Below are 13,765 nucleotides of genomic sequence, written 5' to 3'. Positions count from 1 at the left end.
CATTAATGAGACTTGCCTCTGGGGTGGATGTCTGGGGGTCAGAGATGAGCTGGAGAGGCTGTGCCTTCTTCAGGTGTAGTCAAGGTATAAATTCTAAATTAAATTCAGGGTTAGTGTAGTCATTTACATTTTAGAAGATTTAATGGATGTATGGCTGGGTGTAGTATCCTAATTTTATTTTTGATTATAGGCTCCTTTTTCACGTAATTGATATTGGATTGGAGAAAATGAAATGATACTGTGTTCTGTCACCTTTATCACTGGAGCAGTCGCACTTCATCTTGAAGAGAATTGTGGCATACTTGAAGAAGTTTTGCTATCTGTAGATACATAGTCAACATTATTTTGAACTCTTTCTACGATAGTTGAACATTTGGGTATATCGGTCATGTTCAGATGGTAGTTTTATGAGAAATACAGGTTTTAAACACAGTTTTTAAACATGACAGACATTCAAATGGTGGGACAGAGAAATGCTTAAAAATAGTCCTCTAAGCTATCAGTTATGTATTTTAACATCAGTTAGAAACGGTATGAGGGGAGGTTTGATAGCTTCTGACACATTATTGGGAAAAGAAGAAATTATTCCAAGAATAAAACACTGACAGAAATAAAAGTTTGTAGCCCAAGTTATTTTATAAGAAATTATTGTTGAAATATGAAGGCTCACTCTCATATCATGTACCGGTCACGCTTCCTTTAAAATGTTTAGAGATTGGTTTTGGTCCTATGGCGTTTCCTAAAGCTCTGTTCAGTGAAAAATCTGTGTATTTACTCTTAACACTTTGCTTTAAATAATGTTTAAATTATTCTGAGGTGAGTTTGGTGCAGTTGGAAGGGAAACCTCTTATAAAGGTAAAGTCTTTGTTTTTAAAATTTTGTAAAATTCAATAGCTTAATTCTTGGTTATAAGAGTTTTTAATGGTATAACTGTATTTGGAAAAGAAGAGATGATTTTTTTCCTGGGTTTTCTTCCCAGTGGAAGGTTGTGAAGTTTGTCTTGTTTTAATGAAGTTGTCATAGCTGTCACAGTTCAAAATGCACATTTTGACAAAGTGTTTTAAGAAAAAGAAGTATCTGTGATTCATTTGGCAGGTTGTTTTGGGTGAGGTATGAGAACACTATAGGAGTCTTTCCTGTGTCCCTGAAATCCTTTATTGCGCTGGAACGATAGTCTAAAATGTTGATGACAGCATCCTGTGGCACGTGATAATCTAGGTGTGCAAATTTTCAGCCCCGATTTCAACAGTGTATTGAAGGGGAATGTTGTTTTTTCTACTCTCAGTCAGCTCCTAGACCTAGAATACCCGTCTAAGAGGGAAGCTGCAGGGCAAGGCTAGGTCACCCTGATCTCCTAGCAGCTTATCAGAGAATTATGTGGGCACGTTGGCAAGGTCCCTGCTGTGAATGGAACGTCTGTGCATCTGGAGATGAAGATAACCCAGCGTGCACCTGTAAAGGAGCCCCCAGCCGAGGTAAGTGATGGAGTCAGTGCCCTTTTGGCCAAGCGCTCATGTCATAAACCAAGATACCTGTGCTCTCGGTTTTCCCACAAATATTGTTTGTATGTTTTGTTTTAGTAAGGGTATGTCAGATACTCTCCCCTTTCTACGTAAGTCTAAAAAGCCATTAGGTTTTCAGGTTTAAATCAATAAATGATTATAAGTCTAAAGTGATTGAATTTGTAGTTATTACAGTTCAGAACTACTTCTTTTTTTGTATACAGATAATTTACATGGTTAGGAAGTATAACTTGGTGGAATTCAGGAGTGTAAGACATCTGTACCTGGGAAATTTTGTTTTGGAAAATGTCTTCAAAGAATAAAAATGATTGCTACTTTTCATGTTACTAACAGACAAAAAATTTTAATGAGCTGCCCTAAAGTATGAAAACTAGGAGAGAACACAAGATCGATACTTTCAGGATTAAAATTAGAACCATGGAAAATATCCTTTTGGTAGGCCTCTTGCCATTTTTTAAAAAATTTTTGTTGTTTTATTTTCCTTTCTTGGGTTCCCTTTATTTGTAGTTGATGTGAAAAGTGGAATTTAGATTTTCTCTTTTACTGTTTTCAAACCTAGATTTTATGTGCAAATCTACAAATAGTGAAAACCTCTGGTTGGTTCATTAATGCAGACTTCTGGATTATACAGACTTGTGTTTATGGTATAAAATATGTCCTTTGCCTACAGAGGTTTGTGGAGACTTAGAGAAGGTGCAGCTTTCAGAATCTAGTTAAAGCTAAAAGGAAGAAACTTTTATTTTCCTCTTTACTCTGGAAACATTAATAGCAGTTGTAATTTACTCTTACCACCTGGTAGCTGTCATTCTTGCCTCACATCAGTCAGTTGTTCTTTATACATATATGAGCATATCCGTAAACATTTGCCTGAAGAATTTTAATTATAGATTTTTGGAAAAATATTGTTAGCAGTAGAATTTGTATGAATTTATTTACATGAAACGCTGTTATAAAAACAAGCCGTAATTTCAATGTCAGAATATAAACTAAGTAAGATCCTCATCTCTACCTAGTCAGAAATGCTAACACTTCTCCAAGTCCTTTTAGGAAGGATCATCTTTAACCCATGTATGTATTAAAAAATAATGTTGTAAGTATAGGCAGTTTGAGAGTTGTTTTGTTTCCTTTACTATCATGAAGGACTTGCCTATTACTGGAGAAGGTGAAGCCACAGCTGTGGATGTAATAAACAGTCCCCAGATGAAACACTGTCTCTGCTAGGCTGTTTCTTGTAACTATTAAGTCATTGTGTTTTAGTGTTTATATTTAAAATATCACACCTTTCTCCCTGATTATGTCCTTGAAACTTTACTATTTTGTATCTAGAAATAATCTAGTCCTACTACTCCTTTTGGAATGTTGCCTCAGTTCAGTTAAACTTTCAAATTTGAGTGTGCTGGTAAAGGAAATGAATTTGGTATACTAAATGAAAGGGTCTTCACACTTTCGAAGACCCCCTATACATGTTAGAAGTGTATGTTCCATTTGCATTAGTAGAAATCATTTGTAAATGTAAAGGTCTAACTTTTCTCTGTAATGATTCTTTGTAACACTTCCTAAATGAAATAAGATAGTATACTTGGCTCAGATCTGCCTTGTTAGGGGAAAAGCCTTTGTTTCCTAGAATAAAGAAGGGTGGCTTATTTAAGATCTTCAGAGAGGCCACTAAAAAGCACTTTTAAGTTAGGTGACAGTTGGTTTATTAAAGGCACGGTGGTTTTGTTTTGGCTTTTTTACTGTTTAAGTTTTGCTTTTTTTGGTACATTGTGGGAAAAATGATGTGTTTGGTAACATGAAACTACAGCTATTTATAGTTTCCAATTTAGTAAAGCAAGAACCATCATGTTGATTTAGAGGGTGCCACAGGCACACATTTTTTTCTGTAACTGTTTCTCTAGTCCTGAGATTCTTGTAATTAGCGTATTTGTCAAGTTTGAGTTCATGTTCAAAGTTGGTAGATGGAAAAGATGACAAATCAATTACATTTCTTAGGTTTCTCACTTAATAGGTATTTCTTGAGGACTGTAAAAGGTGATGAAGATATAATTAAAGTTCAGAAGACGTGTTCAAAGGGATAATCAGGGAAAGCAGGAGAATGTCCCAGAGGAAAGACTGTGCTCAGGAAAGTATTTGAAGCTCCTGTTCACAGTTGATAAAGTAGAAGGGTGGTTGCTTAGTGCTTTCAGTTTACGTGGCTGTTGAAATACACACACATACACACGTATTTAAACGAGATCCTGAGATGTTTTACATGCTAAATATTTGAGATATTGAGATCTCATATGATTTTTATCCTTTCCGTGCATCTCATTTTCCACCAGCCACATCTCATTTTCCAGCAGCCACAGGGCTCCTGTCTGCACAAGGCTGGTGGCTAGTGGGGTTGATTGCCCTGTCTCACCTTTCAGATCCCAACTCACCATTTCTTGGGGAGCCTTACTCTGGCTCCCCAGGCCTGTCAGTTCCCTTGCATCCTGAGCCATACTTGGAGTGGTGTTCCTTTAGAGCATTTTTCACCCTCATTCAGTTCAGTTCAGTTCAGTCGCTCAGTCGTGTCCGACTCTTTGCGACCCCATGAATTGCAGCATGCCAGGCCTCTCTGTCCATCACCAACTCCTGGAGTTCACTCAAACTCACGTCCATCGAGTCAGTGATGCCATCCAGCCATCTCATCCTCTGTCGTCCCCTTCTCCTCCTGTCTCCATAAGTTCATCTTTAATTGGTGAGATTGTTGTCTCTCTCACTGCATTAGGCATGAGTGCCTCCCACTGCATATCCAGTCTTTACACACAACAGGGGCTTCACAAATAATGTTTGGAGTGAATTGTGCTAATTGCTAGTGTCAAGCCACTTGACCAGAGTCACATTTGATTTTAGAATCAGGCACTCAGTCCTTTATAGTTCATTTTGCTGGGATGAGAGTGTATAAAAATAACACGAATTGTTTACTTGTAATGGTGTTTTTGTAGATAATAGTTCTGTAAGCTGTAGGAAGCTTTTAAACTATAAGCATATTTTTAAGTTGATTTAACAGACTGATAAAAGAGGTTTAATAATACAAAATAATTTTACTTAAATTCCTTGCTCACGTTCATCTAGAAAATTTTAAGAGTGGCTTAAATTATTGTAAAATTAAGTTATTTAAAATGAATTTTTATAATAATGAGGGTTTTTAGATTGAAAATACTAGTCTTTTTTCTTTTCAAAGAATGCTTACTGTAACTTTGAGATGATTAAACCATGTGATCCACAATATCTAGTAATTTAAAGGCCAAGAGATTGTTTTGGCTGTATTTTAGACAATCTTAGGTTGTCCAATAGTCTTGAGTATAATAGAGAAATTAAATGCTGTCCATTACATATGTAAGTTTATACTTTCGTGAGTGTTATGCAAGTAGAAAGACTGAGATCTTCCCGAAGAGCTGGGTAAGAGTGCTTGTGTAGTGTAGCTCATATTTGAACTGTGTCTTGAAGGGATGCTGGGCATTTAAGCAGCAGAGAGGGAGGGGCCATGCAGGCACAGGAACAGCACAGACCTTGTAGTATTTCCTCTAAATGACGGGAGGCCTGTAATTCCACCCATGGCTACAGCAGTGTCTCTGGGATGGGGGCAGAGCCAGGAAGGGCCCCATGTGGCCTCTGAGAGGTGGGAACCTGTCCTGAGCAGCTGGGCACAGGGTGGTGCTGGGGGTGGCGGACACCCAGAAAGTGTGGGCACTGTCATAGTAGAAGTAGTCATAGTAGAAGTCATAGTAGAAGCTGGGGTTAGGATCACCCGCCCCTGTGGGTGTTGAGAAGAGAGGGCAGGGTCTGCATTGTTTCCCACCCTACTCCCCACCCTGGAACAGGAAGCTAAGGACTGGGCATCATTCTGAGAAACTCTTCTTTAAATATCAGTGACCATGGGGTATCTGTATATTTAGTGAATTTAAGGGAAACATATTGTGTAAAAAGTCTGTGCTGTGCTTGGTTGCTCAGTCATGTCCGACTCTTTGCGACCCCATGGACTGCAGCCCGCCAGGCTCCTCTGTCCATGGGATTCTCCAGGCAGGAATATTGGAGTGGGTTGCCATGCCCTCCTCCAGGGGATCGTCCCAACCCAGGGATGGAAGCCAGGTCTCCTGCATTGCAGGCAGATTCTTTACCATCTGAGCCACCAGAGAATCCCTGGTAATAAGTCTGTTAATTACCAAAGGGCAGGATGCATTTTACAAAATAAAAATGATTTCAGAGACATTTTTCACTGCATACTGAGCCTTTTAATGCAAATTATTTTGTCCTCAGATGATAACTTTGCTGTGTGGTCATATTAATTTCAATCAACTTAAAATTGAGAGGGTATTTTCATGAATTAATTTCCTAAAATTACTGTACATGTTTTATTAGTGTATTGGGGTTTTAACTATGTATGTTAGAGACTGTTTCAGTTAGTCAGTCACAAGAGTGTTATTGTGATAGCTTTTCACTATACTCACCTTCTGAGCCTTAAGTAAGGTTTCAGAGTGGGAGAAAAAAGAGGTTGATGTTTTGGGAAAATGTACACTGTGTCATTGATAATAAAACAATATATTTGATCACTGTTAGATTTCATAAATATACATAATTCAAATTCAAATTTTATGATATTTTATCCTTATAATTTTAGTAAAACTTCACTTTCAAAGAGTTGGATTATGTTAATTTTTTAGGTCTCATCTTTTGTTTAAATGAATTAAAATACTTTTTATTTCTCCATACAGGTTTGAGTTCTGTGAGCCTGCATTTGTGGTTGGTAATTGCCTGCAGATAGCATCGGACAGTCACCAGTATGATCGAATCTACTGTGGAGCTGGGGTCCAGAAGGACCATGAAAACTACATGAAGATTCTGCTGAAAGTCGGGGGCATTCTGGTCATGCCCATAGAGGACCAGGTAGCGACCACCGTCCTGCTCCATGGCGCGGGAGACACGCTCAGTGTAGGATGGGGGCTGATGCGCCAATGAAAGGCGCACTGGGATTGTTGAGGAAGAAGTGCTCGCCACACAGGTGCCTGTATAGGAAAGCACTGAAATGGACTCAAAGCTCTTAACCAGAGCAGGTGTGGAAAAAGCCCCTTAGCTAGGGAAAGAAGAGCCAAGCTGAGCTCTGCCCGTGCGTGGTGTTGGCCATGCTGCCCCTCCACACACACCCCCCGACCCACCAGTGTCCTTGCTGTTGAATGTGGTGGCCTCTTCTAGCTGAAGGAGTGGTTGGAACTACTTAACTCCATTTCAGAAACCAGTAAATTTTTAGATCTTCTTTTAGTACTACATAGACTCATTTGGGAGAAGGCAATGGCAACCCACTCCAGTACTCTTGCCTGGAAAATCCCATGGATGGAGGAGCCTGGTGGGCTGCAGTCCATGGGGTCGCTAGGAGTCGGACGCGACTGAGGGACTTCACTTTCACTTTTCAGTTTCATGCATTGGAGAAGGAAATGACAGCCCACTCTAGTGTTCTTCCTGGAGAATCCCAGGGACTGGGGAGCCTGGTGGGCTGCCGTCTGTGGGGTCGCACAGAGTCAGACATGACTGAAGTGACTTAGCAGCAGCAGCAGCAGCAGCAGACTCATTTGAAACTATTTTTCACCTACTTGCCTGCCTTTGATTTGGAATTATTAGGTATAATAAACGTGTGAAATAATTATTCAGAAAATGGGTGGATCTTTTACTTTAAAATTTATAAATATACATTTCAAAAAGTATCTTTTATGTTCATACTAACCTAAGTCTGCAGAGAAGGCAATGGCACCCCACTCCAGTACTCTTGCCTGGAAAATCCCATGGATGGAGGAGCCTGGTGGGCTGCAGTCCATGGGGTCGCTAAGTGTTGGACACGACTGAGCGACTTCACTTTCACTTTTATGCATTGGAGAAGGAAATGGCAACCCACTCCAGTGTTCTTGCCTGGAGAATCCCAGGAACAGAGGAGCCTGGTGGGCTGCCGTCTTTGGGGTTGCACAGAGTTGGACATGACTGAAGTGACTTAGCAGCAGCAGCAGCAGCAGCAACCTAAGTCTGAGATGTGTACAACAGCCTGTGGTTTGTAAGTGGGAGCTGGACTGTCCCAGATGACTGGGACCTAGTGTGGTCATCTTGGCGTCTCTGAGAGTTCTCTACTTTCACAGCATGTGAATTGCAGGTCAGAGGACTTCATCACACTGTGTTTATCAATTATTAAAAAGAGACTATAAAGCATTCATTAACATACGTTCTTGGAAAAACATTAACTTGAATGCTTCCAGAGTTGAGACTCCCAGATCAATCATCTTTTTCCTGTTTTCCTTTAAAGATATATTTTTAAAGATCTAAAATATGGTTTCCCATTGGTATTTTATTGAATATTTCTTATATACATTATGCTAATATAAAATATAATAATGGGTTGACTTTTTTAATTGACAATACTGAGTTGTCCTGATCAAGCCATGTACTGCTGATGGGTGTTTGCTGAGTGGGAAAGCTCTAATGCCTTTGTGACTAATTACATTTATTCATGAAATATGAAGTTGGGATTAGAATCTGTATTTTATTACCACCCTGGAAGATTGTGAAGTTGACTCATTGGTTCAGTAATCAAAATGCGTTTTTACTGATATAACACTTTAACTACACAACTGTGTGAGACGTGTGTTTTGGGAGCCAGTGGCAGGTGTGTGTTAGAATAACACCCCTTGATGACATCAGACCCCCATGTTAATATAACCTGCAGAGCCATTTGTGTGCATGGAATATGTTGTGAAACCAGTACTTGTGATTCCTCCTGTACTCGTTTATGGTAAATATTTAAATGAAGATAATTGGGTGCATTCAAATACAAGTGATTATAGAGCAATCTCTGCTATTTTTCTGTTAAACTTGTGAGGGTAAGGTGGTCCACTTCCCTGATGGAGCCATTCTGTTTTTTTTTTTCACCCTCTAAATAGTTAACACAAATTATGCGAACTGGACAGAACACTTGGGAAAGTAAAAACATCCTTGCTGTGTCATTTGCTCCACTTGTGCAGCCAAGTAAGAATGACAACGGCAAGCCAGACTCTGTGGGCCTCCGTAAGTACCCTTGTGGGAGATAAACAGAGCTGACTGTGTGTGTTAGAGAGAACCTTCCCTGTAGTTGTGGCCTGAGAGCTTCAGTTCACACTACAGTTCAATAGCAGTCAGGACTAGTATTGTCTGGTCCACTGGATCTTCTCATGACTAGGAACCAGGAGGATAAAAGTACAGAAAACACTATTTTTGAATAATTAGGGCTGAGAATTGTCTGAAAGTTTCTGTATTATCAGAAGAACGTTTAAATGAAGCTCGTGTGGAAGCTATTTTAGGACTTGGGAGTGTTAGAAGTGGCTGAAGCAGGTCTGCGTCCTTTTCCACTCTGGGACCCTTGGGTTCTTCTGAACTTGGGCTGCTGTGACAGGGCATCGGTGTGGTGGGTCCCTGGAATAGCAGACAGTGTTGGCGGGAGAGGCAGACAGTACAGGTGTCGAAAGAGCACCCGGTGTGCGGGGGAGTCGGGAGCAGAGCCACCGAGAAGATGGAGGTGTTTCTTAGCATCTTTGTAACTTCTGAAGCTCTTTCCTGGGTGATTCTCCACCCCACCTCCTGCGGCGACCCCTCCATGTTTGCCTCCCCTATCTGCCCCCCTGGTCTTAGCAGGTCATGGGGCTGACAACAGGTTATGGTGGGCTGACACCCCCATTTCTGTCGCCAGCCCTGCCCCTGCCCCTCAGTCCCCTGACTACTCAGTTCTCTGTGCTCCACTTGCTGTGAGTTACCTGTCCTTCCCAAGAGGGTTTATGCATGTGCCTGGGTTGTCTGCCCACAACGCCTTTGCCACCCCATCCACTGGCCTTGGTGCTGGAGTGATCTGCACGTAGTCAGTGCTCTTCCCTGAGTCTTTGTTTGATGAAAGTCAAAGTTTTTACAAGTCTCTGTCTTCTGATGTTCACTCAGAAGTGAACAGTATGTAATGTTTCACTTTTTATGTTTTCCATGTGTTTTTAGCCCCCTGTGCTGTCAGGAACCTGCAGGACTTGGCTCGCATTTACATCCGACGCACACTTAGGAATTTCATAAACGATGAGATGCAGGCCAAGGGGATTCCTCAGAGGGCTCCGCCCAAAAGGAAGAGGAAGCGGGTCAAGCAGAGGATTAACACTTACGTCTTTGTGGGCAACCAACTCATCCCCCAGCCTCTCGACAGTGAGGAGGACGAGAAGATGGAGGAAGACAAAGAGGAGGAGGAGAAGGAGCCGGGTGAAGCCTTGAAGCCGGAGGAGCCACCCCAAAACCTGCTGCGGGAGAAGATCATGAAGCTGCCCCTGCCAGAGTCTCTAAAAGCCTACTTGACATACTTCAGGGAGAAGTAGCTTAGAGCAAAAAGAAAGGATGCCTACTGATAATTCCTTGCGTCTTGAAAATGTAGCATTTGTTAGGAGTTAAAAGAGAATTCTTTCTTTCATCAGAGTGAATTTATAGTGGAAAAAGGTATAACTTGTTTCTGTCTTAGTAATAAAAATGATGTATTCAGTGATTAAAAAGAATCCCTTTTATAAAATATATTTTTCTTTAAAATTGGAAAAATTGCTGTTTTAACTCAGAGCAGCTTCAGGAGTGGAACTCAGCTGTAGTCAGGACTGGGTCTGCAGATCCCCGTTTGGTTCCTGACGGATCTAGTTAGTGGTGAGGGCTTGACTTAACTTCCCTCAGGGAGACACAATCGTGAAGCGCATGTGATTGGATTTGAACTGCAGTCATGTACAGTTCTGCCTGGGAACTCTGTCTAGCAAGGAAGGCAGACGCTTTGCAGACCCCCTACTTGCGCTGCAGTCCCCACTGCCAAGTTGCTGTAGACCTACTCCGGGCAATGTATGAGTGCAATAACAATGCAGATACTGAATAATTTAGCTTTAAAAACCCACGTTTCATGGAATTCAACAGCACCGCTAATCTTGCTTTTGAATCTGTTGCCAAAAGACATGGGGAAAATGTCTGCTTCTCTCATCAAGATTTTAAGAGCACATCAAGTGAATATCAGAGCAAAACGTACATGCTTAATACAGCTCTTAGTTTGTATGGACCTTTGACATTTTCAGTATTTAAACATGATGAGGCTGTGTTACTTCAAAGTTTTAGAAGGTAATGGTGTATTTAGGACTGTTTTCCTTGTCGTCCACTGTATAGAGTATTTGGTTCAGGAGAGGCATAGTTCTGTGTGACTGTCGATGGCTCGTGGGTGAGTCAGGCCCGAGCAGGCTGGCCACAGGTGCACTTTAGCAGAGGGAACTTCTGGTTGATTGCAGGTTTGCGCTGGACAGGTAGGGCAGGACAGCCTGCCCTGGTCTGAAACTCACCTCTGTGGTGTCGGGAGTGTTCACAGAAATGATGTGGAGATGTCTTTTGCTTTGAAAATCTGGAATCGTAGTTTAATCTTGGGACCTGCATTGGGCTCATCTAACTTCTTCCCATGTTTTTATTTTGTGGTTGTTTCTTGTGGTGAAATAACAGTGGTTTTCATTTTTCGCTTAGTATCACATACTTTATTATTTGAATGTCAGTGGTAAAACAGGTAGTAAAGGCCATTCTTAGCTTACTAGGGCCTGAAGAGTCATTCCTTGCTTAGGAAAGTAAACAGTGTAGCCTATTGACTATTTAGTGTTCTGATGGATTATATACATTTTCAGAAGGAAGAATTTGAGAGTGTCACTGCCACCAGCATCACTGTTATAACTGTTGATCAGACATGCTTGAGGAAATGCAGTCACAGTGCAGTTGAAGGACTGTGATGTTCTGCAGAGGTTCACACATGGACGGTTCCAAAAACACCTCAATTCTGAAAACTCGACATGTAAAAACAAGTGTTCCAAGTATTCTGAGCATGAATTATCCCAGGATCCCTTTAGTAACGTCAAAGATGATTTCACGGAAGCTGCTGGTTTTTATACCAGTGACTGAGCTGGGGGCTAGGAGGTTGGGGGTATAGTGTCTCCACAGGGTTTCTTAGAGGACTACTAAGCTGTAGTTACTGGTGCGTGCCCATCTTATTTCTGTCAAGGAAAAACAGTTGTTTCATACAGTTATATTAGAAATGGTCATTTTTTTTTTAAACAAACGTGTTTTAGGAGATGAATCTTGAGTTCCTGGTGCCCACATATTTTTATCTTGTACCCCCACCCCAGCTTTGTTGTTTTTCAAGTAAGTGTCCACGTATGTAAAGATAACCTTTTCTTAAATGATTTTACTATTCATGAGGGAAGTTTTTGTTAAGGATCTATTTGAAGATTGACTTTTTCATATCAGCTTTCGTTCTGTTGGCCTTGGTAAAATGTATAATAGATTTTCATAATCATTGCCAATTTTTGGTCACTGAAATGTATCTTTTGTGTTTTTAAATGCATTTGTTTTACAGTTGTGACTTTACTGTTGAAGAAGTAGAAATAAAAAATTAAATTTTACATGAAAGCCCTTTATCTATTAATGGGAATATATTAGAATGATTGAGGATATTTTGGGTGTTTATTTTTTAATGAATCATGTTATATTTGAGTGTGAATAATTATGCTTTATAAGTGGAGAGGTTGCAAATAAAGATGAAGTAATTGAAGGTGATGAGCAGTGCATTCATGGGGTTTTACAGCAGGATAAGCTTTATTTATTTTGCAGAGAGGAAGTAGGCCTGAAGGGGGGAGCAACCCTTCCCCAAGACCACTGGTGGGAGATGGCGTGAATAGTGTCCAGCATCTGATAAAGTCCAAAAACTGCCAGCCACACTGTAACTACCAGGAAGGTCATTTAAATCTGTGCTGCTTGTTGGTTGATATATCTTGGTTCTAGTATTAATAAAGATGTTATTAAAATAGCATTCGTAGATAAAATACAGAAAATGTAAGCATTGGTTTCTAGTTGTTTAAGAGGATAAAAGTGAAGCAAAAGCTGTTAAATTACAGGAAAACTTGGAAAATTATTTTAAATAAACACTTGCATATAATTAAGCATTGCTGTCAGTGGCCTGCGTTTTTTTCCCTTTTCGGGTTTAGAGACGCTCAGTACCTGAGGATCTATGCTGAATTACAGCATGGAGGTGTCTGTGTCTGGACATCTCGTGGCCTTTTGACTGCTGCCACGTCTGAAGGCTGTGGGGTTCTTAGAAGTTAATTTTTATAAACTATTTGAGTAGAGATGAGGGATATTTATAAGGTGCATGCAAAGTCTAAGGACTGATTGAATGTACATGTAAGGGCAGGCATCTGGCTTTCTGCCGTGGTTTTACACACACTTGTATCTCTAAGCGATGTGGAGTGCACCCTATGCATTTCTGTGCACTCACTTTTCACTGCACATTGTCTCTCTGAGCCTGGTCCCTGTTGTCTGTAGCGATGCTAGGTTACAGCTCGGTTACCTGTTCATCCTACTGCTGACGGACAGGTGGTCCCCCAGACCACTCAGCATGCCTGTGGCTTTGTGCGCTAGAGTCCTCAAGCACCCAGCCAAGAGCAGAAACCACTGCCCAGAGGCCGTGACGATGTCCACCTTTCCCAGATGGTGCAGAATCGTGCAGACTTGTGTCCCTTCCAGCAGTGTTTAAATGTTCTAGGTATTCTGTATCCTCACCTACATCTGATACTGAAGTGCTGTTGGGCTTTGCCACTCATTAGGTTTGCATCTTTTCAAGTGCTTCTTGGGTTCAGGTTTCCTTTTGGTAAAATTCCCATTAAAATTTGGTAAAATCTAAATTCACCAAAATCCTTTTGGTAAAATTCCCATAAAAAAATAAAAGATGCTTGCTCCTTGGAAGAAAAGCCATGACAAAGCTTATGACAAAAGCTAGATGGTGTATTTTAAAAGGAGACATTGCCAACAAAGGTTCATCTAGTCAAAGCTATGGTTTTTCCAGTAGTCATGTATAGATGTGAGAGTGGACCATAAAGAAAGCTGAGCACCAAAGAATTGATGCTTTTGAACTGTGGTGTTGGAGAAGACTCTTGAGAGTCCCTTGGACTGCAAGGAGATCCAACCAGTCCATCCTAAAGGAAATCAGTCCTGAATATTCATTGGAAGGACTGATTCTGAAGCTGAAGTTCCAATACTTGAGCCACCTGATGTGAAGAACTGACTAGTTAGAAAAGATTGAAGGCAGGAGGAAAAGGGGATGACAGAGGGTGAGATGGTTGGATGGTATCACCGACTCAATGGACATGAGTTTGAGTAAGCTCTGGGAGTTGGTGATA

General features: G+C 40.8%; 1 protein-coding gene across 7 annotated transcripts in view; it reads left to right on the top strand.

The window, feature by feature from the left end:
• PCMTD1 (protein-L-isoaspartate (D-aspartate) O-methyltransferase domain containing 1) overlaps positions 1-12,529 on the top strand; it is a 48,729-nt gene extending 36,200 nt beyond the window's left edge. For 6 of the 7 annotated variants that reach the window (XM_019973512.2, XM_019973510.2, XM_070802528.1 and 3 more), the window contains 3 exons: positions 6,263-6,434; positions 8,468-8,591; positions 9,543-12,529. In XM_019973512.2, the coding sequence (XP_019829071.1) occupies positions 6,263-6,434; positions 8,468-8,591; positions 9,543-9,907 (661 nt within the window). In that variant the 3' untranslated portion in view covers positions 9,908-12,529. Of the gene's footprint in view, positions 1-1,285; positions 1,476-6,262; positions 6,435-8,467; positions 8,592-9,542 lie in introns of all 7 variants that reach the window. The other variant, XM_019973514.2, reaches the window with a different exon arrangement.
• Positions 12,530-13,765: the final 1,236 nt, after the last annotated feature.

Source organism: Bos indicus, chromosome 14 (assembly GCF_029378745.1).
Source record: "Bos indicus isolate NIAB-ARS_2022 breed Sahiwal x Tharparkar chromosome 14, NIAB-ARS_B.indTharparkar_mat_pri_1.0, whole genome shotgun sequence".
In the NCBI taxonomy this organism is placed as follows: Eukaryota; Metazoa; Chordata; class Mammalia; order Artiodactyla; family Bovidae; genus Bos; species Bos indicus.
This window is presented reverse-complemented; position numbering and strand designations above follow the sequence as displayed.